General features: G+C 43.6%; 1 protein-coding gene across 3 annotated transcripts in view; it reads right to left on the bottom strand.

The window, feature by feature from the left end:
• Nucleotides 1-27,648, bottom strand: part of ELP3 (elongator acetyltransferase complex subunit 3) — a 95,827-nt gene that overhangs the window by 65,630 nt on the left and 2,549 nt on the right. For 2 of the 3 annotated variants that reach the window (XM_074895429.1, XM_074895431.1), the window contains exons 2-7: nucleotides 27,491-27,590; nucleotides 26,439-26,577; nucleotides 24,388-24,458; nucleotides 18,928-18,991; nucleotides 17,002-17,070; nucleotides 15,039-15,193 (exon numbers count right to left, since the gene is read on the bottom strand). In XM_074895429.1, the coding sequence (XP_074751530.1) occupies nucleotides 15,039-15,193; nucleotides 17,002-17,070; nucleotides 18,928-18,991; nucleotides 24,388-24,458; nucleotides 26,439-26,577; nucleotides 27,491-27,590 (598 nt within the window). The remainder of the gene's footprint in view (nucleotides 1-15,038; nucleotides 15,194-17,001; nucleotides 17,071-18,927; nucleotides 18,992-24,387; nucleotides 24,459-26,438; nucleotides 26,578-27,490; nucleotides 27,591-27,648) is intronic. The other variant, XM_074895430.1, reaches the window with a different exon arrangement.

Raw genomic sequence — 27,648 nt, forward strand, 5'->3', positions numbered from 1 at the left:
CAAAAAGCAGGTACCTAGAGCTCTAAGGAGAGCAACTTCAGGATACTCAGACACAAGAGGTTAAGACAACCTTGATGAGATGACCAGACAAGCAGAACTATTAGAAACTGAAAACCAAGAGAAGTAAAACAGAGAAAGCCCTGAGGAATTAGATTAACCCAAGTTGGAAACTCCATCCGTGATGGTCTTGTATATACAAGTTCACTCAAATTCCATGTTCATGTAATATTTAGGTCTTCTAGGACCTGAGAGTGGAGATGGATTTTTATCTTCTCAAGTAGCAACAAACATCTTGCAGTGTTTCTCCTCCTTCCTCACAACAGTCTTATTTGTTATTTGTACTACAGCAGTGCTGAGGAACCCCACATAATCAAAAGAACAATCAGAAATCAAGACAAGTGTATAGCACAAGATGACTGTGGGGCAATTTTAATAACAGACTGACCGCAGAGGTGAATTATGCAAATAAAGCAGATGCCAAGTCATACAAATGAAGGAAATGAGATACACAGAAACCTTGTAATTTGCACAGACATAGCTATTGTAAAGTCAGTTCTTTTCAGCATGATTAGAGAACTGTCTGAAATAGGAAGAAGTAAAAGAGAGATTATTAATTTTAATTGTGGGAGAATATTTGGCTGAATTTTCAGAGAACGCTGGTACATGAAAGCAGACCTTCAGATCAGAACCTGCCTCTTAAGCTCAGGTTTTTTAGGTCAAAAATGCCTCCACCAGACACAGCAGTTTGTCACAGGCATCAAATACTTCCTTTGAGAAAAAACACACAGCACAGTTCTGGCACAAAACAACTCATTTAACAAAGCTTCTACTCTCTCTCGATTAAACTTTGGTCTACAGACAAAAGTCTCATCAACTAAGAGACCAGAACATCAAAGACTCAATTATTTACAACCCATACAACAGCAGCTTCCACACTCCCTGGTCGGGATCAAGAGTAGCAGGATGCCAGACAACACAGAACGACTTACCTCATCCCAGCAAGCTCAGAGAAGAGAAACTGTAAGAATAAAGCAGGTGGGTTAACACACTGCAACCAGTGGTCACAGCTTAGCTGGGAAGGGGAAGGCCCTAGCCTATCCCCAAGGAAAAAAAACAAAAACAACAACAAAAAAAACCACACACACACAAAAAACCATTGCAAACCTGCCTTAGAAGAGGTGCTTAGTCTTGTGGAAAGAGGGAAGTGTTGGAGGGCTGGGCGAGAGAATCAAGAATTTTAATCAGCGACCAAAAGAGTCCTCGGCAAAAGGTTCCTGGCCTTAACTTTGTGAACGACGAGACTGAACATCCAGCATCTCGGACAAGTCTAACATCCTGAAAAAAAGCCCTTTTTGTGCCCTCGACTACAAGGAGCACGGTCCTAAATGTAACACAATTACAGGTGTTCAAGACAGACAATAATGTCTATAGATGTGGAATTAAGATAAAAAGTGACACCATTGGTTTCTGAAGAGGAAACTGCCAATATAACACAGAAGTATCCTAGGTACCACATCCTCACCCATTACTTAAATGACCTCCTTTTTCTTGATCTCTAATAGCTCTGCTTTATCACAATGCCAGTCCCTGAAACACAGCTAGCAATAATTAATTCAGTATCTACAATTTCCTGCTAGTAAACAAAACAGGTGGCATCTTACTCATTCGACGTGTTTCAAAAATTGCATGTTTGATGATTGCCCAGAGCAGGTATTTCTGAAAGCTCAAATGCCAGTTATTTGGCTTTATACTGCTCCCCTTTTATTACACCATTTCAGTGTTTTCTTTCACTACCAGGAGTACGACAGACTGCTTTGGTTTCTTAGCAGCATCAGCTTCCCAGGGCTGTTTTCAAATACTGAAAAACTTAATGTTACTTAAAATACAGTCATTTATTGACTAAACTACAATTTTCCAATTTTGATGAAGTAATAGTATTTATACCTGCTAAAAGATAACTGAGAACAAATCCTTTTTTTTTTTTTTTTTTCCTCCATGAAATGCTACTAACAGGTACGCCACACATAATTATGCTTCCTCCTGCTGTGTCACCTGGTATTAGAAATCCAGGATAGGATCTGTGTTCAAAACAGTACCCATTCTGAAGCAAAAAACCCCTAGAATTTACCGATTTTCTCTTTCTTGTTTACCAAGTTGTACCCACAATGAATGGATGTGACATTCGAAAATCCTCCCAAGAAAAAGCACAGCACGAGCAGAAGCGACACAGTTATGTTAACACACTTCAGGCCTAATCAAAGTAGGGCTATTTGCATGGACTAATTAAACGCCTGGCTGTAACGACAAGGAGGTAATGATGATGGCTAGAGAGGGAAGGGGGTGGGAGGGTTGTTTGATTTATTTTTGTATCATTCACAGCTTTCAGAGAGCAACGTCATGTAGAGGACCTCTGGGCAAGGAGGCTGCAGCTTTGCTGGAGGGACTCTGTCGTTCACGACAGCCAGGCCAGAGTCATGCACGAGAACTGCTCTGCTCTTAAAATGCTGGGGTAATAAACGTACAATTATTTTGAAAGCCATAATCACTGCCTATTCTCAGAGGACGTCTGAGCAGGCACTGAAAGGTTTGTCTTAGCTCAGGAGGCACAAAAAAAAAAAAAAAAAAAAAAAAAAAGGACGCCGAACAGAAAACCTCGACAGGACCTTCTAACACTGCAGGCTTATTTTCTAAGCTCCCATCCATCAAGTTCAAGGCAAGAACAATACAGAGAATGTTTTTTTCAGCAACAAATTATTAGCAAGCTGTAACTGAAAACACCAGGATGCATAAGCATATGCTAGAGTGAAATACTTCCAATTAGAAAAATCACATATGCGTGGCTCTAACAGGAGCCGAGTTGCAACCCCTTTTTTACCTCTCTCTGTCAAAACTAAAGGTTATGAGGGTGAAAAAAGCTAAACCAAGGCTAATATGGGCAAGACAGTGCTTATCTCCTCCTCCCTTATGTTAGCTCTCTGCCTTTCTCAAAGCTGTCCCAGTGAGCAGAGCCAAATTGCAGTCTTGGAGACCAAAGTCTTCACATTTCTCCTGGAACAGAAGCAGCAACACGAGTTACCAGATTCCTCACACCGAGGCTTAGAGAGACCCGAGTCTCTGAACTGCCTTCAGATGGCAACTGGAGTGCCACTAACAAACTGGAACCACGAACACCGCCTTGGGCAAGTCCAAAGGTCTGTTTAGCCCAATATCCGATCCACCCATGGCTGCTGCAGAGGCTTAGACTAGAGCAGTAGGAGCAGGACGGGCTGGAGTGGTTTTTTTCCTTGAATACTCTCACAGTTGCCAATTATTTTCTCTTCGGGGACTCCCTGAGCCAGAGGTGATGTCTTTTGTGGTAGCTGGTGTCTTCAGGATTTAGCAGCTCTCACTGGGTATTTTTCTACGAATTTGGTCACCCCTCAGCCTAACCATGTACTGGACAAAAGTGCATTCTTTGTGTTTAATTCCCATTTCATCCGATTGCCCTAGTTCTTGTGCTGTGGGAGATAATCAACATGTATCCTTTTTTTTTTTTGTCTTCCCCATGCTTCTCAGGATTTCATAGATCTTTATTATATCACTCAAATATTTTTTCCACGGTTCCACAGTATCATTTTCCTTCTCCCCCCCCCCTTATTTTTAAAAAGGCCCGAACACAGGTTCAAGCTGTGAAGGCACTGCTGAATTACATGGCAGTGTAACAATATTTCCCAGTTTGCTCTCTATTCCCTTCATTATAATTCCTCACACTGTGCTGGTCTTTTAATCGAGCATCAAGCCTGTGTTTCTCACAGTCATCTACTACAACTTTAAAATCTTGTACCGGAGTGGCACTAGTCAACTTGGAGATCATTGTTCTGCAGTAGAATAGGGGGGGAAAAAAAAAATATAAATCTTTCTTATACACATTGCTCTATATCTCCAGTAATTTTCATCTGCTCCTTCACCACCCAGCCAGCATGGTCAAGACCACCTATTCCAGCACAGATTCTTCTGGGATGCCACTAAGGACTTTCCTCTATTGTGTAAACTGATCATTTATTCCATCTTCTAATATCTTTCAATTATTTACGCATGCAAAGTCTTCACTCTTACTCCCACAATCTTTAAGGAGGCTTTGGGGAAGGACCTCATTTTTAGAAATCCAGGTTAAGTTACACATATTTGTCAAATGCTTCAAAGAAAACTACAACCTAGACGTTTTGTTGAAACATCAGCCCATTCCAAGTAGGCAGAGGAAAGGAGTTCACCTGCCATGTGATGAAACAAGAAGCTCTCTATACTCACTCTCCATAAAGAGGGAGGTGGTCTGTTTTTTTAGCAGCTACAGAAAACAAAACCTGTTATCCTAATAAAGACAATTGAGCTCCAACACATCAGAAAAGCATAACTTTTACCAAGATGTCTGAAAGAAGAAAATACATAAAGTTCTTGTAAAATGTCCACTTCTAAGCCCACACTCAATCTATTAGATGAATATACACATTTCACCACGAGCCAGGCACTTTAAATTTCAGACTAATCTATGAATGCCAGTGAAAAAAACAACCATTCATCTTATATATGGAAGATGCTGTTAGTCCAACACATCATGCTGATCATTCCAGCCTGGGTTTTCAGCAGCCAAGACAAGCAGATCAATGAGCCACACACGGATGAAACGATAATTTGGTTGCCTACACGCTCAACCAGCCATTCCAAAATTCCCATCCTTGCTCCCAGGATGCTTGTGACAGACTTTTTATCTCCTTTCATCACCACTAATAGCATTTGAAAATGACAAACAAAGAAGCTATGAATGGCATCTCAAAGGGCTTGATAAAACTGCAAAAAGGAAGAAGTGGTTCAGATGACCAGAAGCTTGAAGGCACTATCAAGCTCTGGGCTTGGTACCGAAGAGGGCAAGATTTTCTGTGCCAAACAGCAGCTATTTAAGAAAACAAAATAGTTTACAAGTAATCACATGCCCTCTCAAGCTACCAAAAATCATACAGGTCACTTCTGAAATGGGGAAAATAGCCCACGTGTGAGGGTTATCAGTCCCAAACAGGATTATTTTCAAAACCATTTGTCAGGTTGTGATCCAGAAGAAAAGCTTGGGAAAAAAATATAATCAGCACAATGAGAGAAAATTGGAGACACTTTAAGCTATGAAGCTTTAGAAGGGATCAAATGCATTGCTCTGTAACAATTTGGGAATTGTTGTCCTGTAATCCAGGATAAACACTAAATACAGAGTCCCACTCCTTGCTTGAAGCATCAGTTCTGTGCACCATGGTGGCCTTAACCCACACAGTATCTCAAGGGGAGAAAAGCAGAAGGCTGTAGGCTGAGTTCGGTTAATATTTTGGTTTGGTCCATTTTGCCTTTCTGGCATCCTTTCACCAAGCAACATAAAATCTAGAAAGAAGTAGCTCTTAGTCCCATTTCAGCTGTCTCTTATGTGGATTCCAGTACAATTTTATTTGACCTTTAGTTAAATTCCACCTCTACCAGGCAATCGATATTAGCTATTCCCACAGGACAGGTTTTACTCTACATCCCTTTCTCTTTTTATCCAAGTGTAAGGAAGCAGATAACACATCCCATGAACAACAAACCGTGTCACCACAGTGACATCGAAGTGCAGGCAGCTTGTCAGCCTGCTCCATACAATGAAACAAAGACTGTTTAAAACTTGCATGAAGAGATGCCCAAGATTTGTCCTTGATTTCTCACATCTTTGCTGTGCAATTTAGTTCAGGGAAACTTGAAAGAAGAACAATTTAAATGTCTGCTGCCAGATCAATATGATCAACGATTAGGTCATAATTACCACAGAATAGTCAATATATGTAGTTACAGATGCAGGCTAAAAAGGGATTTTGGGGAAAAAAATCGTTTTATCTAGAATTATGAAAGAAATGACACAACAGTCTCTTTTATTAAATCTAAACTGAAGTTCAAGGTTTCCTTGCTACAGGTGATGAGACAGACAGTACTAGGTGAGACTTACATGCAATAAAAAAAAAAAATTTAGTTCCAATTTCAATTCTGATATTGACTCACTGTGGCCTAGGGAAAGTTGCATATTCTTAGTAACAACCACTTCCTACCTTTTATTGAGGAAAACAACCACTTCTGCTGCTGCGGTGCTGCGTATAGTTCCCACAACTCAATGCCCTAAAAGCTATTGTTGCATAAAGCCAGTGTCCAGTAAAGACCTTGCTTTGTAGTGTCTGCATCTACCTATTAAACAGAACACATCTTGTCCCCATCTGACACTGCGACATAAACATTCAGCTTGAGGAAGGAAAATCAGCTTGATTGCTGCTTTGAGGAAACGAAGAAATTGTATCAATAAAATTATAAACAGAGCTAATAAAAAGCAGTCATCAGCCAAAACTGCCAGTGAAAAGCTATGGTTTAGCTGATCTTGTTCTCTTGCCAAAACAAGTCCCTCACCTATAAAGCTGCAATATGATCTCTCTCTCTCAAAAAAAAAAAAAGTGCTACAAAAACATACAGGCGCTTGTAAAACCTCACGTTCAGGAAGAGGCTGGCTGCAGCAGACTATAAGAATTGATGGTGCCATTTCCCCAGCTCCATTTGCCATCCATCGTAGCTCCAACTGAGGTGCCAACAGTTGCTCAACTTTTAATGGTGATTGAGCTCATTGCTTTGGAAAAGTATTTCTGCTTTTAGCTGCTACAGTAGCTCGAAACTGCGTCCTCCCTAAGCACAGACATTGCTCACAACTCCAGTGAAGATGTGTTGGTCCCAAGGAGCAAGTTCTCACTAAGGAGTGAAGTCAAATGTTTCCTATCATGGCTACAAGCCCCTGCAAATGGCCCAACCTGGCTTACAAGATAAATACACCAGAGACGAGGCAGAAAAAGAGTACAACCAAACGTGAGTGACCATTTGTGTCTTCCTAGAGGTGGGGAAAAACATAGGCCTGGAAAGGAGAATGGAACCAAGAACCAACACTGGAAGAAACAGGAGTATCTTGCCAAAAGCTACACTGCAGCAAAAACCAGCATGAGCTCAAGGAGTCAAAAGTCAGAGATGAAGAAGGAAACACCTCCTGCCCAGGCCTGCAATGGAACCAAGACTCCTGGTGCAGGATCCAGCTCACGGATGCAAACACCCACACTGAGTTGGGGCTTTCACCTCCCTCGGCAGCCGGTGGTGCCTGGTCAGCCGAGCGACGCATGAGCTGGATCCTCCTCTAGGCTCCACTGACTACACCTCCGCTGGCTATAAGGGGACATCGGGCACCCAGTCCACACAGAAACACCAGAACTGAGCTGTCTTAACCCACAGGCTGAACCACATCTCACCTCAGAGCTGTTAGAGAAAAGGTGAATCTTATTTACATCAAAGGAAGAAAGGCCCTTCCCAGTACTTTTAGAATTTCTAGAGCAGCACACAATCTATCTCTGGAGGTGAACCAGGCAAAGGTCTTGCAGAAAGAGGAAAAAAAGTAGATAATCAGGGAACACAAGGCCCAGACAGAGGGTGACCAAATCAAGGCTGTACAAACACCCCCAGCTCTGCCAGTTCCCAGCTTTTGAGTACTTGACTTCACAAACCAATGGGCCACGAGGAGGCACAGAGTCCCAGAGCGCATTAGCTGCAGCATATTGCAGAAAGACATTTTTCAAAAGCAAACAGCCTCTGCTCTGCCTCGTACAGCATTCACAAAACAGTCACGGGAAAATCACTTCTTCACATCCTTCTACAAAAGTATGAAAATTAAACCTGCCTTTTTTTTTTTTTTTCTTCTTTGCATGCCTACTGCGCCCACCATGTTACTAGAAAATGACTTTTCTTTCAAATTAATTTAGCACTGTTGAAAGGCACTGGATCTCAGTTTACAATATCAATGAGGCAAGCACAGCACAGCTGAGGGAACCATAAACAGCATCTCACTATTTTACCAGCTCATTTTAATTTGGGCTGAAAAACAATCTCTGCTGAAAGAAGGAAAAAAGGTAGTGTAGGTCCCATGTTAGCTCTCCAGGGCATGGGAGTATCAGTCTAGCATCGCTCGCATCCTTACAGAGCTCAAAGCAGTCGCTAATGTTTGATCTTCTGCCCACTTGGAAAATCAGAATACAACAGCAACTAAGGCAATGCTTCTGTAATACACACATCCTCCCCTGTGTCAGGGAGGAAATTAACCCAGAAAGCTTATTTAGTACATGCCACACGGTCTCTTCATGACATTACCTTTGGATCACCAGCACAATTTGAACTAGAACTAATAATCAGGCCAGGTTCATATTCATACAGGTGGCCAAGGCATGAATAAAACTCCACCTCCAGTTACCGATCCCAGCTGACCACTCAGACCCCATCCCAGCATTAACATTTTAGTGCAGGTCACCGGAGAACTTGTTATGCTTGCCAAATTACACATGCACAGCAGTGAAGCAGCAAAAATGAGAAAAGTATTCCCTTTGGCAGGTGTTCAGCAGTAATTTGCTGAAAATGTACAAAAAAAAAAAAAAAGGCACTGAAATTCATTATTTAGCTCTGACAATGTCATGACCGCTAGGGCCATCATCCTTTCCGCCGGCGTAGGAGAAAATATGGACCAACGGTATTTACAAATATTGTTAAATTTGGTGTAGCTCAAATTGCTGTTATGAAGACACACTATCACCTCATAAACCTTTGACAAAGATGTATTTGGTCCCAGCACCCACCTTAGAAAACCTAAAGTCACCTAATATCAGATGTGCTGTTGTACCTGCACAAATATATGTGAGTATGGCTTCCTCACACCTCCCTTCCCTAGTCATCTACATTCAGTCACAAACCTGAATATTTTACATTCAGGAGAAAATGCTACGGAAATACTGAATAAGACAGATAACCGGATAGGCAATCATTTTCCATAGCTGCAGGAGGAAAAAAGATGAACAGCTACCCGTAATAAGATTAGAATCTGATGAAATGACTTTCACTTATATATCTTCCAAATAACACACACTCCAGCAGCTGAAAGTTGGGTCTTGCAGTAGAAAATATGCAATGCAAAAGTAACAGAATGCCAGCAAAGTCAGCTTTGGGGTAATTTTCCTCAAATTCTGACAGCTGGAAAGACGTTATCCATACTGAAGGCATTTAGGGGTAACTCAGCAACAAACAGGTTTTAATGGCAAACCTGCCTCCTGCAACCTGCAAGAGTCACATCCAAAGCTGGAAAGAAAGAAAATCCGCCCGCTTCACCAGAATGTTAGGAACTAGTCTCTAAATCTCCGGAAACAAAACAAAATTTAGGCAGGATCTCTGTTGTAAACGATCTGGCACTAAAACAATAGCCGGTTATCTCCTGCCTGGCACAGAAAAATCACTGCCCAGTCAGATGTCCTGAGGGATTTGACAAGACAAGCTGTGAGGGATACAGCCACAGCAATTTGCAGTGTTGCTGCCTCCTCCTATTCGCTTCCTTCTCTGCCAGAAGCTGCTGCCTGCACAGGAGGGGATGCAGGACGGGATAAGTACCCCCACACCTCAGCTGCCCAAATTACTGCTAGAAGAGGAGTTTAAGCCGACAATTACAGCAGGTTGTGAGGGAGCTGCTAGAGCTTCAAGAGCCTACCTGTCACAGTACCTACTCATTACGGCAAGTCAAGAGGTGAGATCTGACTATCAAATTCTGGCAATTTGTAGCAGGGCAATTTAACAGGCTGGGCTCCCTGCAGCCAAAGAAGTAGCGTATCTTCTTAAACGGCTACGCGATCCAGATTACATTAATTTGTCACAGGGTGAACTCTGGCAGCTGAAGGGTGGACGACTATGTTTAGCTGCTGGTTTTGAAAGTGGTAACCTCAAGCACAGGGTCAAGGTAGATAAAAGGAGAACAGTAACCTCTTAAAATCACCCCAGCATGAATCACTGGAGCTAGTGAGTCAAAGCCCTCGGTTATTTTTGCTAGAGTCACAATTAGTACTCGGAAAGCACAATTAAGATACATTAATGTAACAAGCAACCATATGTCAATTGAACCATCTGAATTGTAGGAGAGCATCTTTGCCTACGCTAACTGCAAGGTAAAGCATGGTTGCTTAAACCTCTTTCCTTGAGATTCACAGTACACCAGAATTTCTCACAAGTAGGACCAGCAAAATCCAAACACAAAGCCAGCTGCAACAGCACAAGCATAACACGCCCATTTGTTATCCCACGTAACTTCATCGTGGGTCTGTGGGCTACAAGTCAAGCAGCCAGGTTTAAATCTCGGTAAAATTACAGCACCGGCAGTAGCAAGACTAGACTTACCTGCAGAAACCTACATCTTCTAATAAAACTCCTACTAAAATTGAGAAATGTAAAACAGACTTCAACTTTGACAATTAAGTGCAACCTTTTGAAAGTAGGTTTACTGCTCACTACTGAAAAGCAGAATTAGGAATGGCTTAGTTGTCAACCCTCACAATCACTGTATTTCTTGCGGAGCTTCTATGAGAAGAATTATTGATACACAAAATTTAACGGGGGTATTTGAGAAAAGAATATAACGATCTTTCCAGAAAACACATCATTTGACAACCACACAAACCACATTTTTCATGGGTCGCTCTGATCTGGCATGTTCAAGAGGAGTGATTTCCAGCTGGGTTTTAAAAGGCGTCAGGAGCTCCACGTATCAAACCAACTGCTGTTGAAACTGGCAGTGCTTGGTTTGTTTTTGGTTTTTTTTCCTTAAAATGGGCTAAGAGGTCTTAAACTGGACACACAATAATCCAGCCCTAAGCAGTGGTTATTTAAAACCTGTGTTTTTTCTTTCAGCAAAGGCTCTAAAGTAGCTGATCTATCTGCTTACCACTTGCCAAAAGATCAATATGGCTTTTGGGATGCTTAAAGGAAATTTCCTCGTGCATAATGAAAACATTTGTGGCAGCGGGAAGCACTGCTACCTGCTCTCCAGCTCCATGGAAGACACAGCTAATGGTGGAAACACAAAAGGACACTTGGCAAAAGCAATCGATGACAAGCCTAAGAAAAAGGCAGTCTCACGGTGTCACCAGGTATTCAGAGCTGCAATTTCTCCAAGAGGAATCAAAGGCAGCTGACAGTACTCACTTCTGCCAGTTCTGGGCTTCAACGCATGATGCAAGTGGAAAACGAGCCTTTGAAGAGACTACTGACTGATGAGGGGATGTAAAGCCAAACCAGTCTTGGATTACCGACTTATTATGGAAATAGTTATTATATCTGCTGTGCATCTGAATATTGTCACATAAATAACAGGTACGGAAGGTACGTGAATTGCAGAACATGAGGTTCCAGCAATTTTATCCCCTTCTTACTTTGCCATTAACAACGTGATTTACAACCAGATCGACTATCAGACAACACATGATACTGTGAAAATAAAAATTTTAAAATAATTTCTGTGCGTTTTTAAAGACACTAAGAGAAGCCAGGCTTGGCGTTGCAGTCCAAGGAACCGCATGGGTGCAGAGCCTGGGGGACCTTTCTGACACCCACCTTTCCCAACACAGGCAAGTTCTCCTTTGGCCTCATTCACTAATTAAAAGTCAGAACCTGGCTCAGAGGAGAGATGCGCAGCCCTTGGAGTCAAGTGGTGAGTCACAGTGGCAGTTAAATAAGCCCAGCACCTCTAATGACTCACGGGGTCAGGTGAGACAAGCAAAATGATGGGGAGCAGCAATTCTCATTTGCAGGTGTATTTTACACCTTCTTCCTCCTCACAAAAGAGCAAAGGCAGCCGCAATCAAGTCAACACTTTGGCTTGATGAGAACAACTCCCAGAGAAGGCTGTATTTCTTTAGTGTGCAAAAAGAAGAAAAAAAAAAAAAATCTGCCTTATAACAATTCTTCAGCAGTTACTACAAATCTCCTCCTAAAGAAGGGAAGCTTATCACCAAGTCCACAACCTTGCTTGGTAGACATCCAGAAGTGCACTGAAGTCTCCTCAGTGGTGTTCTCAGCAGATAAAAATTAAAACTTCGCAGTCTTGTTGCACACTCTCTACAAAACAAAGACACACACACACACACCCCGGCTCTGCAATTCTTTACTCACTCCTTGGCCAACTTATTTCGCAAGCATACCAAAGCACCTCAAGCAAAGAGTTCTGTCTGAAGAGTCTAAAAAGTGTTTATTACCTTAATAGGGAGGTGCTACAGAAATATTAAACACCAGCAACACTTTCTCTGGGAAGTCACGTCTTTCCTCCACTCGCAACAGATTTGCTATGAAAGCCCAGCAGCTTCTCTGTTTATTTTTTTTAAAATCACACTTTTGGTTCGTGAGTTTGTATATGTAAATTCAGTCACTTCTACACTCATGTCCCATTCATGCATCCATAAAAACCAACATCTTAACTCACCTCAGGTCCACTCACACAAAAAAAATCTCCTACCACTTTATAAACAGAGGTATAAAGGCAGTTCCTCACACCCCCCAGGTCAGCTGCCCAGTTTAAAACAGCAACCTAGCTTAGATGTTCTGAGCCATCCCATGAAGATCCTGCTCTTTTCACTGACTATAAAACCACAGATTCAGACTTATTTATCTGTCAGGAGCTGGCTAGAGCAGTGCCCCACCTCCCTGAGACATCGCTCCCAGTCCCACATCATTTCTCTCACACAGGCACTGCTGGGTTTGCAGCTTTGCGATTTACCATGAGGCTGGATTTACCATAAGACTGTGTATCTGCAAGAATGCCTGAAGTCAACTCAAATTATCAACTGGAGTCCAAGGGCCAACACAGTTTGAGGACTTTTTTCTTCAGACTTGCAGCAGCGGTTCCTGGTGAGGAACAGCATATACCCTCACAGCAGGCTACAGGCATATTGTACTGATTGAAACTGCACAGAGTCACATCCTTTTTATCAGATTAACTGGGACCAGAAGCTGCAGCAGGCTGATCAAGACAAAGTATTCTATGAAGAAAATTCCAAATTACGTCAAGAGGAGGATGCCAGATTGATGAGCCCTTCAGTGCTGCACAGTTCGGAGCGTATAGGTCAGCATATCCCTGTCGCTGCAAGGCAGCACCGGACATAGAAGCAGAGCTCAAGTTTAGGGCAAAGTAAAGAAATGACTGGACAAAAGGGGAAAAAACTGAGTTCACAGTTAGGTGGCCTGTAGCCTATACAGATAGATGCTCCACTGGCTTAATCAAAGGGCATGCTCAGAAGGAATTTAAAAAAAGCCTCCTGGCTGAAGGTCTTTTTTCCCATTAAGGAATTACTGTACAAAATCTAAAGTTATAATTTGCACAAGGAAGAAAAATTTCAAGGCTACCACAATCGTATTCAAAGTAAGGGATGAGAGAGACCAGATCCCAGGTTACTGCTGAATGCAGTGCCTGCAATGTAAAACGAATAAAATACTCCCCATGTAGCATGACCTCTGTTGATGGAAGTAGTAAGGGTGAAGGGCTGAATCCTCATGTACAAAGATAAATAAATTCACCCTTAATGTTTATTTCAAGTGTCACTGACCACCACAAAGTAGTACTGCAGTGACACAGTACAGCCAAATGCAAGAAGCACAAAAACAAAAGGTCTGATTCAGCTTGAACTCAATTTTCTTGCCTTTAGAATATTTAGGAAGTGTAACTTGAGTAACTCCCACGTACATCCATTTACTAAGCATTTCACATGAATTTTTATGTTAAAAATATAAACCTTTATTTATCTGCTGGAAAAAAAAACCACACATTGCTAGCGAAGGTTTTCTCACATTGCTCGATCTGCGCGCTTGCAAGGCAGCAGCACGCTGACTTCAGAGTCGCTTTGGTTTTGCATGCACTCAAAATTACTTGGTCACACGGTCTGTGTCGTAAATAGTTTCCTCAGTAATCTGCAGAGCGAAGGACAGGCTACTGGAAAAAACGATTTTAGGTCCAATAAAATTAGCTAGACACCTGCAGCAGAAAAAAATATGGAATAACCACATCCTGAACCACTTGATGTACGTATAAGCCCAGAGCTAATTTGAATAGACAACGTGCAAATACCACCCTTCTGCCATAATGAGCTGTGTCCTTCAGTGCTCACAACCAGGGCACTAGAGCAAAAGAAAAGCACCTTCTTTTCCCAACTTGTTCATTATTTTATCTTGATCAAATCCACTGGGAAAGAGCAGCATAGCACTTTTTGTCTGGTCTTTGAATGACAAGGGGAAAAAAAAAAAAAAACAAAACGAAAAGCAAAGAAAACCAAGAGAAGTGTTTGCTGCCCTCCGGAGGAAAACCAAATGAAATTACAGCTTTAAAAGACGAAGGTAGACATAAAGCTAGGCAAGGGCTGGTCCCTCTCAGTTTTAAAACTGCTTTCTTTACATGATAAAGGATCAAGGAGAATCCACTGCACTGAACTACGACAAGGTAGCAAACCAAAACTGTCAGTAGGGATGCTCGCCTAGTTTTAACAGCTCCAAAACATCAAATCTCTCCTTTTTCTTTGTTTTTTTACTACAAAATGCACTGAAAAGTTATGTATTTAATGACCCAAAGCACACGTAAATAAATCAGCCTCTGATTTTCTGTTCACCAACTGTAAAATGAGAAGAGCATCTCCTTGTCACACCAAAATACTGCAAGGGTGACTACGTTGGAGACTGGAAGGGGCTGGGAGCTCCTGAGCGCTGACGCTCTCGGGGGTGAGTCATCCCTGATGGGAGCTGACGTCTGGCCTCCCTCCAAGGCAGGATCAGCTCCCCGTCCCAGCTCAAGGAAATAAATCCCGTGGCAATGGGATTCGTCACAACTCCAAATCAAGGTGATGAGGCATAAAAGGTAAAAGTCCAGATGGAATGCCAAGAAATTAGAAGCAGCTTAGCGTTTCCCACACGAGAAAATAGATAAACCGTGGCCCTATGTTCTGCGGGTGCTATGCAGTACACAGAGCTATGCTGCAAGTTGAGTTATAAATATTCCGTGTCTAAATACGTATTTGGATAAATATTGCCCTTTTTTAAACAAAATAAAGCTTTTCTTCAGTATCTTCTGTTCTTACACCATTCAAAGAACACTTTTAAACAACTACAAGGAAAACCAAGATGTTTACCTGACAGCCTCAGCTACATTATTGGAAGTGTGACCTGATAAGGCATCGTGAAGGTTTCTGATGAAGTAATCTCTGTAGTCTTCCGGCAGGGCCATGAATGTTCCACCCATCACAATAAACTCTACTTTATCCACGCTGTGGCCCAACTGCTTCAGCTGTAAAATTAAAAGTACCGGGGGAAAAATTACCAATCAGGGACATACCTAAAAGGCTTACCTGAAAACCCTGACATTCTTACACTGCATTTCCTTCTTTCACTGTCGTATCTTTCACAAATGACAAACCCTGAACACTTTTGCAGATTTCTTATAACCTCCCCCCTTAAAGCCCTCAAAAGTTATTTTTCTACTGCAAGAACAGAGTACAGATATTGAGCCCAGTGTTACAGGTTTTCTTGACACAGCAGAATTGAGCCTAGTATCTTGCTGATGGAGCAACCCTGGTTCCCAGTTTCAAACTACCTTACGTAAGGCCAGTACTAAAAGTTTCCTCACATCTCCTTCAATCCATGCAGAACTTTCCTTACAAACTTGTGGGAGAGAAGGACTACACTGAATCCACAGAGAATTTTCCAATGGATGTGGAGATAAACAGGGAACCAGTCAAAGCAGAATAGGATCAAAAAACTCTTCTAACTCTCCAGTAAAGTCCCCCCAAAAATCATTTTGGTAGGAAAGCCACTATTTGAGTACTAAGTTCTCCACTTAAGTAATTATCAAGAACTAGCAAGTGTCACAGAAGTTCAGTACAATTTTTTTGTAATAGGATCTCCTATTAGCCAGGCATTGTTCAGAACAGATAAAATCTTTTAAGAGGTTCAAAACTTGTCATTTATCTAATAGAGATGATAGTTTAAAGGTCTAAAAATAATTTTTCTACAGGGATCAAGTCAGGCTAATGTAGAATTATAGAATCATAAAAAAGCTGAGGTTAGAGGGGACCTCTGGAGGTCACCTAGTTGAATCTTTCTTCTCAAAGCAGCATCAGCTACCAGCAGTTTGTTCAGCACTGCATCCAAACAGGCTTTGAATGTCTCAAAGGATGGAGACTGCACATCCTCTCTGGGCAACTCGCTCACAGTTCCCTGATGCTCAAATACAATTTCTCATGTTTCCATTTGTGCCCATTGCATCATGTCCTGTTCTGTCACTGGGCATCACTGAGAAGAGCCTGGCTCTGTCTTCTTTACAGACTCCCACCAACTACTTACACACATTGGCAAGATTCCCCCAAGCCTTCTCATCCCCAGCTTAAACGGCCTTGGCTGCTTCAGTATCTCTTCAGATGCTCCAGTCCCTTCATCATCTTCTGCTAGACTTCCCCCAGTATGTTCACGTCTGTCTTCTGGGGAGCCCAGAGCTGGACACAGCTCTCCAGGTGGGGCCTCACCACTGCTGAGGCCAGAGGAAGGATCTCCTCCCTTCTTGACATGTTGGCAACACTCCTAATGCAGCCCAGGAGGCTACTGGCCTTTGCCTCTAGACCACAGTGCTGCTCATGGTCAACCTGGTGTCCACCAGCACCGCCAGCTCCTTTTCTGTCGAGCTGCTTTGCAAATGGTTGGCCCCCAGCACGTACTGGTGCCTGGGGTTGTTCCTCCCCAGGGGCAGGACTTGGCATTTCCCTTTGTTCAAGAAGTGCTCAGCAGCCCATTTCTCCAGCCTATCCAGGTCTCTCTGAATGGCAGCATGATCCTCTGGTCTGTCATCCACTCCTCCCAATTCCGTATCATCTACAAACTTGCTGACAGCATGCTCTGTCCCAGCACCCAGGTCATTAACACAGAGGTTAAACACTCTTGGCCCCATATTGACAGTCGGGTTACATCACTAGAGACTGGCCTCCAGCTGCACTTAGTGCTACTGATCACAACCCTTTCAGTCCACCAGTTCAGGCAATTAAAAGCACTTTCATTAGTTTCATCACAACCACAATGTATTCCCCTTTCAGTGTAAGAATTTACCTGTTCTACTCTGTGTCTTGTCTGGAGATAAGGGTCATATCTAGCCCGAATGGCCCTCATGGACGTTGGCTAAAAAACACAAGGAGATTCATGTTGTAATTTCTTTTTTAAAAAAACAGTGAAAAAGAACAAAAAAAACACTTTCAGCATTGAAACAGATGCTTAAGTCTTCAAATCCTAACAGATCCTAAAATCTTCAAACTCAGAACCAAAGAGTCCATCCAAGTTCAAATATTATTTTGGCTCCTTAATTTTTTAAAAATTGTAACAAAACACATTGTCATCCTGAGATGGTAAAATGACATAAAAAGAATAACACAATTTTTCAACTTTTTAGTGCATTACAACAGGATGAAGAATCTCTGTAGTGAGTCATAAAAAATATCACCAAAAAATCACAATGTTTTTCAAAGTACCACTTTTTCTGTCCCATTCATTTTAGTTCCTCTTCACTTGTACAAGTTATCCAAGCAGCATCCTCTAGAGCTCAGTCTAAACTTCAAATATTCTTTAAGCTAAAGATACTATTTCAACTGAAATCCCTAACACCTTACTTCTTATATTACCAGCCTATTAATAACACTCCAAAACAAGGTTTTCAAGTATCTTGTGTATCCTGGATTTATTTAGTATTTTGTATCAGCTGCATTAAAAGCTCTCGAGAACGAGGACTCTTTTAATCATGCACAACTCACACACGCTGTTAGCACTGAACAAATTAATGTAACATATCCAAAACAACATGAATTTTAAAGCAGTTACATATACACAGGATTTTCCTACTTTGCACTAACAGGACAAGTTTCAAGTCACTGAGAGGTGGATAACAACACACAAAATCTATACTGAAAGGATGCTGCATCACTGTTTACCAAATTAATCCGGTTTGTATTTTATCTCATTTTGTTACTTTACATCTATACTACAGCTATGAGTTGTATTGTTAAAACCACCCACAATAATTTAGTCACAGCAAGATCTGCTGTTAAACTTTCTCCAGACAACAGGAGAGGGCTGTTTCAGAAATATATGTATTTAGTGAGATGCCACTGCAGATAGAGACATAAAAAGGCATGAATGGAATTTCAGAGGCACTAACAGCTAAATAATGGTCTTTTTTCTAGAGCTTGACCTTTGTTAATCCGCAGATTGGACAGGACTGAAAGCAGGCCCAGTTAGGATAGGATGCTCAGGACTGTGTCCAGTCAGTGACTATCTTTAAGAACAGAGATTCCAAAACCACTCAAGTGTTTGACAACTGTCATGTTAAAACATTCTTTTCTTATATTAAGACACAATCTTCCACATTCTAACTCATGCCTGTTGCCTCTCATCTTTCCATTTAGCAGCTCTGAGGATGAGTCTGGCTCTGCCTTCTCAGTACCTTTCCCTTAAACCCATACTGAGCCACAAGTAAAACTTGATGTTTTTGCTGGACTGTTTAGTTCGGAGAATTCTGACACAGATTGGTAACTCCTGTAGCAATCACAGCCAGCATTCATTTCAACAAACTGCATGCAGCAGTGTCCCATGGGAGGCAGCAATGCAAACTTCAACTGCTCTCACTCGGTTGCTTTCCACAGCTGGAGATTCCGATTAACAGCCGTGCCCACAACAGCAAGTCTTGGGGTACAGCCACGATGCTGCACCACCCTGCTCACAATCACAGGCTGCTCACTCCTGCTCTAAAGCATATTGCATGTTTAACAGTATAAACAGCAGCAAGGTGAAGAGAAAAAAAATAACTGCTAAAATAATTGAGAAGGATTTCCAGTCCTAGGTTGAGCTGCTTTAGATCTCGAAGTTTATGAAGCCTGCTTTTGTTTTTTATTCTTGCGACTTGAGTGAATTTGTAGAAATAAAGAGCAGCCTAACCCAAGTTTATAGAGAGTGTAGGCAATGCACGATGGCAGACTGATGTAATACCTCATATCCAGTGTAAGACTGTGTTGAATATTCAAAGTCAGAATCAGGTCCACCTGGGCAGTACCTGCAAATATAAAAAGACAGAAAAGAGGCATCAAACTCAGACAACTGCAAGTGATGGGGTCCACAAGAGGGTGCAGGCTGAGCCGACACTGCTCTACCTACTCCACCTCTCATCAGAAACACAGGGGAGCACAAATTTGAGACAGCTGGCTGACCACAGCAACGTGCCAACCGCTCTCCTGGCATTTGGGTGTTCTCATATAGGTAAAAAACAATTCCACAAAAGGCAGGCTTGGCTAGCTCAAGCACTACGGTACCTTAATGCTGCAATACAGCTTCCAGACTAAAGGTAGTTCATGACTGGTCAGCTCAGAGCATGGGATGAATGAATAAATTCCCATGTTTCTGCATGCTGGAGAGAGTGATTCTGTGATATCCAGTAACACCAAGAGGAACTGCACCTGTGTATGTTTACAAGAGCTAAGTTTACCGTGCAAAACAGTTGGTTCACTTAATTTTAATGAGAATGGGATGTCAAAAAACAGTTCAGACCTGTCAAATGACTACATGCACATAAAGCAACTTGATGTGACTTCCTAGAAGCAAGATGTACTGTGAATGTGTTTGTGGAACATGGCATTATTTTAGGGAGCTGCCATACAGTTTTGAAGTAATAGTTACACACAGATTATTAGATTTTAAAAAGGAATTTTGACAATCATAAACAATTTAAATATTTTCCACCATTCTATCAAGAACATAGTCTCATTTGATGTAAAATATGATTTTTGTTTGGCATGGAAAGACATGGAGATATCATCCTGTTACACAATCTACATTTCTTTTCCACAAATTAATAGAACGTAAGTATTTTGATGGTGAGAAAGCTCATTTACATTGGTTTTCTGAACTTAGGAATGAATACAACATTTTAAGTCCAAAAGAATACAGACAAAATGCTCCAGATAACAAGGAGAGGTTGGTGGGGAATGTGAAGTTCAAGGGCAGCCTTGGCTGCAGTGACCATGAAATGGTGGAGCTCAAGATCCTTCATCCAGCGAGGAGGGCACACAGCAAGCTCTCTACTCTGGACTTCAGGAGAGCAGACTTTGGCTTCTTCAGGGATCTGCTTGGCAGAGTAGTGTGGGATAAAGCCCTGGAGGGAAGGGGGGCCCAGGAAATCTGGTTAATATTCAAGGATCACTTCCACCAAGCTCAGAAGCAACATACCCCGACAAAGAGAAAGGCAGGTAAGAACATCAGGAAGCTGCAGGGATGGACAAGGAGCTCCTGGACAAGCTCAGACACAAAACAGAAGCCTACAGAGGGTGGATGCAAGGTCAAATAGCTTGGGAGGGATACAGAGAAACTGTCCAGGCAGCCGGGGATCAGGTTAGGAAGGCCAAAGCCCTGATAGAATTAAATCTGTCTGGATTCTAGACATCAAAGGCAACAAGAAAAGCTTCTGCAGGTAGGTCAGTGATGAAAGGAAGACTAGGGAAAATGTGGGCCCTCTCCAGGAGGAAATGGGAGACCTGGTTACCAAGGACATGGAGAAGGCTGAGCTACTCAATGACTTTTTTGCCTCAGTCTTCACCAACATGGGCTCCAGGCACACCACCCAAGGGGCAGAAGGCAAAGGTGGGGACTGGGAGAATGAAGAACCACCCACTGTCGGAGAAGAGCAGGTCTGAGGCCATCTAAGGAACCTGAGGGTGCACAAGTCCATGGGACCTGATGAGATGCATCCATGGGTCCCGAGAGAACGGGGGGATTGTGAGAGACGAGAAACCAGGCCTGTGAGAAACAAACAGCCTGGAAAAGCAAAAGTTGAGGCTGATTGAAGAAATGCCTCAAACACTCACAAGACAAAACTCTGAGTCCCAGGGTGCGTTCTGTGGAGGCCGACGCTGATAACGCTGCCCGATGTAGCTGGGGGAGAGAGCCCTGTGGGGACAGGACGGCTCTGCCCTGGGGCACCTGGGCACATTTCATTCACCGGACACATGGCCCTTGAACTTTGCTTCATTATCCACAAAATGCATATTAAAGTTAACACCCCTCAATATGCTAACGAGGGCTGTCATGATCATGCTAATTACATCACCCCATGAAACACCTTACCCCTCCCTGTACATGGGATACGTAGCTATGTGGGTTGACCTAGGGGACGGACCCAAGGAAAGTGGGTGTAAATCAAAGGGGGGAAGAAAGGACTCTCTCTCTCTCTCTGACCCCCTCTCCCTGCCCCCACCACCCCACCCCACCCCACCCCTCGGCCGTCTGGAGAGAGCAGTGAAGCGAAGAAGACGGATGCCAGCAAAAAAGACAGCTGTCTCCGGGAACCCTCGCCGGTGGGATCAGCGCAGGAAACCAGACTGGTGATCTGTATTCCCCCATTCCCTCTATCTCCCTCTTTTCCTTTTTTCTATTAAGAAATGCAAAGCATATTATATTGCTCACCACAACTTGCTCTGTACTTAGCCAATTATCATGTGTTCAATTAGTACATTGTAGGTAGTTAACAAATGCTTGAACTTGGAGACTTGTTGTCCACTCCAATTGGGGATTTGCGAATCTGAGTCACTTGTCCCCCTTATCTGAGCCGGACGTGACAGGGATGAACTGGTTCAGCCATTATCCATCGTATTTGAGAAGTTGTGGCAGTCTGGTGAAGTTCCTGCTGACTGAAAAAGGGGAACATAACCCCCATTTTTAAAAAGGGAAATAAAGAAGATCCAGGGAACTACAGGTTAGTCAGTCTCACCTCTGTGCCTGGCAAGATCATGGAGCAGATCCTCCTGGAAACTATGCTAGTGAACATGGAAAATAAGGTGATTATTGGTGACAGCCAACATGGCTTCACTACAGCAAATCACACCTGAAGGAATCTGGTGGCCTTCTACAATACCATTGGTGGACAAGGGAAAACCAACTGATGTCATCCACCTAAACTTGTGCAAAGCATCTGACACTGCCCAGCACGACATCCTTATCTCTGAATTGGAGAGACGTGGATCTGACGGATGGAGCACTCGGTGGATCAGGAATTGGCTGGGTGGCTGCCCTCAGAGAGTTGCAGTCAACAGCTCGATGTCCCAGTGGAGAGCAGTGACAAGCAGTGCTCCTCAGGGGTCGGGACCAGTGCTGTTCAACATCTTTGTTGGCGACGTGGACAGTGGGATCGAGGCCCCCTCAGCAAGTTCATCCACGACCCCAGGCTGTGTGGGGCGGCGACACACTGGAGGGAAGGGATGTGACACCCAGAGGGACCTGGACAGGCTGGAGAGGTGGGACCATGTGAACCTCATGGAGTTCAACAAGGCCAAGTGCAAGGTCCTGCCCATGGGTCAGGGCAATACCAGGCACAAATCCAGGCTGGGTGAGGAGTGGATTGAGAGCAATTCTGAGAAGGACTTGGGGATACCGGTTGACAAGAAGTTCAACATGACCCAGCAATGTGCACTCACAGCCCAGAAAGCCAACTGTGTCCTGGGCTGCACCCAGAGCAGGGTGGGCAGCAGGGCAAGGGGGGGATTCTTCCCCTCTGCTCTGCTCTGTGAGACCCCCCTGCAGTGCTGGGTCCAGCTCTGGGGCACCAACAGCAGAAGGACACAGACCTGCTCGAGTGGGGCCAGAGGAGGCCACCAAGATGCTGGGGGGGCTGGAGCCCCCCTGTGAGGACAGGCTGGGAGAGTTGGGGGGTTCAGCTGGAGAAGAGAAGGCTCCGGGGAGACCTTAGAGCGGCCCCCCAGGGCTGAAAGGGGCTGCGGGAAAGGGGGGAGGGACTCTGGATCAGGGGTGTAGGGATAGGACAAGGGGTGTTGGTTTTAAACTGACAGAGGGGAGATTCAGATGAGATCTGAGGCAGAAATTGTTCCCTGTGAGGGGGGTGAGGCCCTGGCACAGGCTGCCCAGAGAAGCTGTGGCTGCCCCCTCCCTGGAAGGGCTCAAGGCCAGGTTGGACGGGGCTTTGGGCAACCTGGGCTGGTGGAAGGTGGCCCTGCCCGGGACAGGGGGTGGGACTGGATGGGCTTTAAGGTCCCTTCCAACACAAACCATTCAATGATTCTATAATTGTATGGCAGTTTGGTGTTAAATTTCAGTTTCTACATCTAGAGACTTGTTTGAAACTCTGATTTTGTGACACAGCAAGATGGACTTGCGGCTAGCACAGCATGACTGCTAGGCAGGAGAGGAATGGTAGGCAGCAGATGGTAACCAAAAGGAATATAAAATCATTCTGAGGATCCTTCGCTTTCTTTTGAGGGCTGTGGGATTAGTGACCAACCTACAGCCATTCTGTGCTCAAAGATGACCTGAGACAGGAGGGCTGACAGCCCTCCTACTTTAACTGCAGGCACTGAGCACCTCCAACAGAAAAGGTATCAGAGCAGTCAGTGTATTATTACTTACGGTGCTGATCTCAACTGCACAGACACCAAGATAATGCCATCTCTATCAAATCAGACACATTCCGTCCACAGTATAATTGATTAGTTTCCTCACTGCCTGCCCTGCAAACTCAACCCAAGTCATCTGTCACCATTATAAAATTAATTACCAAACTACTGTGGCCAAATTAATTTGCTGGCAAAAGTTGCGCAAACCAATTGAAGACATTTCATACAAGTAATTACCTGGAACATCTCAAACAGAATAACTGCTCATGAAAAAAAAAAAAAAAAAAAAGAACGGAGCCAGCTCACTCTGTTAGGCAGCTGGTGGTGAAACACACTGGTGGCTCAGGAGTGACAAGGTGGGAAAAAGAAGCAATGTTTTAAAATAGATGAGCTGACGTGGTTGGAAGAAAAAACAGATGAGATCTCAGGTGCACAGACTCTTAAGTCAAGCAGCAGTAACATACTTCAAGTTAAACCTAGCGTGGGTTCTTCAATTCAAATAAAATTCAGAAGCTATTTGCTTAATGCCACGAGTTCTTGGCAGCTGGAGGCCTTTCCCTTCCATCTGTGCTCTCGTTTCACTCCAGAGGCAGGCAGAGCCAGACTGTCACACCGAGCACCTTTCTGCAGACAACACCTGCACCTCCTTGGGCCTGTCTCAGTTCAGCAGTTTTTAAACTTTTCAGACTGAGCCCTGTTTCTCTTCTGCAATAGTCTTCTCCAGTCAGCTTACGTACCCAGTCACATGCACAACACGTCTTTGATCACTGTGATACAATTCACATTTGCTCATTAATATATTCTCCTGGTTACTATATTCACAGAACTGTGAATCCTACTAAGTAGGATTTGGTCCATGGAAGAAAAAGGTTTCTTCCTTGAAGAAAAACCGAAAACAAGACTTTTTAGCATAAATGTGCAGGCGTCAGCAATCTGCAACTTAGTGCTTGTGCAGAAAGGAAGCCTGTCCCTGACACAATGCTACTGCAATATTAGATTTACACAGAAATACTGGAAAACAGTCTCCTTATTTCATCTAAGCTGTGATACTTACACACATATGTTGCCTGTAAAGTTAATGTGTGGACACCTGTGTGGTTTACACATCACTGCCACAACAGCAATCTGTAAGAAGAAAAATTAGAGGAGAGAAATTATAGTAATTGCTTCTGAAGTTACTAAAATAAAATGCATCTTGGAAGGCTACGTATACATGTGCATCTGTGAGAGACTATTTAAAGATGTTTTCTGCTTAGTCTGCCACCTAGAATATCTACGTGTTAACTCTTGAAGGAGATAAATATATCATGAAATAGGAAACCTATTATTTAATATCTTCATAATTCAGAATAAAGTGGCAGTCTGTTATAAAGAATTGGTTGTCTTATACCAAATCTGATTAACCACCCTGCTGAAAAGATGCACAGAGACATCCAGGTATTCGCTAGGACCATCTAACACACATCTAAACCAGCTCCAGGGTGAGAGTGTGCCACCAGCCACCACCTGGAGGATGGAAGTGGGGGAGCGAAGAAGAGAAACAAAGATATAAACCAAAGATAATAAAAACCAGCTTCCTCCCTCCACCTGACTGAGCTAAGCCTTTCTTCCCTGCCTGATCTCACAACTGCTTTTCATACATTAAATGTAAGCATAATGTAAGATGCTACCTTCCTTTGTAAAGGGGACCAGAGGGAGGACGAGACAGACACACAAAGACTTTCCAGTATCCGCTAATTTGGGGCACCCAACTCAGAATACCCAATTTCCAGCTGGAGTTAAGAGTTTAATGAAATATTCTATGGCCAGAAATAAGAAATTAAAGAAATTAAGGAATTGGGGGGCGGGGAGAGGTTGTGGGCTTGTTTGGGTGGGTTTGCATGTTTGGGTTTTTTTTTAAAGTTACAGAAATTAAACACTTCATGGATTTTTGTTTCTGAGGGGTTTTGTTTGGTTGGTTTTTAGGGTTTTTTTGTTAACTTGATTTTAGGCATGCTATACATACAGCAGGGGAGCATAAAAACACCCAACCGAATGTTAGCTGTACCTCTATTATTGTTTTCAGCCTGAACTACCTTTTGGAGAAACAGGTTAAATACATTTTTTACCTCTGTTCACTGAGAGGGTCTGCAGATTAAGCTGCACTGTTTCTACAGCAACTAAAAACCAAGACATGCTGCTCTGAAATAAAACCTCACACCTCCTCTTTCTCTCCTCCCAAATGTTTTGAAAGGAACAGCCCTGTAGGCACAACATCACAGAAAAGGCAACATGGAAGCTGGCAATGCAGCCAGCACATCTGTATTAAAGCTTCCAGAATTCAATATCCTGGTCTTGGAAAACAATTTAATACAATTTATGGATGAGAGGAGGGAAGGATGGTGGTGGATGGGGAGAGTGCCAGTCAGAGAGGGACCTGGGGGTGTGGATTGATATCTGGCTGAACATGAGCCAGAGTGTGCCCAGGGGGCCAAGGAGGGCAACGGCATCCTGGCTTGTGTCAGCACTGGCGTGGCCAGCAGGGCCAGGGAAGGGATCTGAGCCCTGGGCTCGGCACTGGGGAGGCCGCCCCTCGATTCCTGGGTTCAGTTTTGGGCCCCTCACCCCAAAAAGGCCATTGAATGACTCGAGCGTGGCCAGAGAAGGGCAACGGAGCTGGGGCAGGGTCTGGAGCACAGGTCTGCTGGGGAGCGGCTGGGGGAACTGGGGGGGTTCAGTCTGGAGCAGAGGAGGCTGAGGGGAGACCTCCTGGCCCTCTGCAACTCCCTGCCAGGAGGGGGCAGAGAGGGGGGATGAGTCTCTGGAGCCAAGGCCCCAGCGCCAGGCCCCGAGGGAATGGCCTCAAGCTGCCCAGGGCAGGGTCAGGCTGGCTCTGAGGAAGGATTTCTGTGCAGAAGGGGCTGTTGGGCGTTGGAATGGGCTGCCCAGGGCAGGGGGGAGTCCCCGGGATCCCTGGAGGGGTTGAAGAGTCGGGCTGAGCCAGCCCTGAGGGATCTGGGGGAGTTGGGAACTGTCAATGTTAGGTGAATGGTTGGACTGGATGATCTTCAAGGTCTTTTCCAACCCAGACGGTTCTGTGATTCTGTGAGCGATGTCTATACTTACCCCACTAGCAGTTCTTATAGGCTTGGCCTTCAGCTTTGGCACCAGCACCTTGCGGTACTGCGGCGGCACAGCAGCGATGATGTCAACCAAACGCGGCTGCGCTGAAAGCCCGTACTTGGCCGATGTCTTGGTTTTCAGCCTGAAAGCACAAATACCTCCAATTCATAACTCCATCCTGACTTGCACACCCATATTCCACAGCAGTGTTATCACACCACCGCTCAGTGACGTGGAGATCTAGGGAGGTTCTGCCAATTTGCCTTTTCAGGTAACTTATTTAAAAAGCATACAGCAATTCCTCACAACTGCTGCACCGAAAATAAACTCCAAATAAAGTTGCTATGCAACAACTGCCAGTGTTTTTAGCCTGCATATTTTTCTTCTAAATATGGTTTTATTAAAACATCCGCCCACAGACTCTGATTTACCTGTTTTCAGTGATTTAATTATTTTCAGGTCTGCCATGTGAGTAACCCCTGCACACACAGACTCTAGCCGAGTTCATTTCTAAAGACATTCATGCCCGTTAAAGACATCAGCAAAAAGTCTGCAATCATGTAAATGAAAGCAAAAAGTCTGCAATTACACCATGTAAATGGAATAGAAACAGTAGGAGAAATTCAGGTTTTATTATTCCATGTATGTAAAGAACTTTCTGAAAACAACTTCATTTATCAAACGTTGCTAAGAAAATTTGATTTAAACTTTATCCCTAAATTAATCTCTCCTTTCCCTGGTGGACCTGACTTTAGGACTACTGAAGGATGAACACAGGTAGAAACACAAAAAGGCAATGACAAGTTGCTTGGAGTTTTTCACCAGTACAACCCATTTTGTACCTCTGAGCACTGCCAGTGAAGTACCAAGGCACAATTTCAAATCACCACAGAATTTACAAATCTTGGTGTCTTTATTATGAGATAATGGTAAGAGAAATGACAGTAGCCTGTGAAAATAAAGCATTTTAAAAGAAAACCTAAATGCAACAGTCTGTATAGAACAGGTTCATCCCTAGTGGACCAGCTCTTCAGTGCCATCCCAGAGTGACTTACTTGTTCAGATTCACATCTTTTCCCTGCTCATGAGACTCAATTAATTGTTTTATGATGTCAGCTATCGTCATCATCATCAGCTCTGCATGGCTGAGGTCTCCTGAAATGAGAACAAAACAACAAACCACGTGTACAGCCAGTGCTTTCTAATTGCTTGT

The sequence above is a fragment of the Athene noctua genome, chromosome 1, assembly GCF_965140245.1.
Source record: "Athene noctua chromosome 1, bAthNoc1.hap1.1, whole genome shotgun sequence".
NCBI lineage: Eukaryota > Metazoa > Chordata > Aves > Strigiformes > Strigidae > Athene > Athene noctua.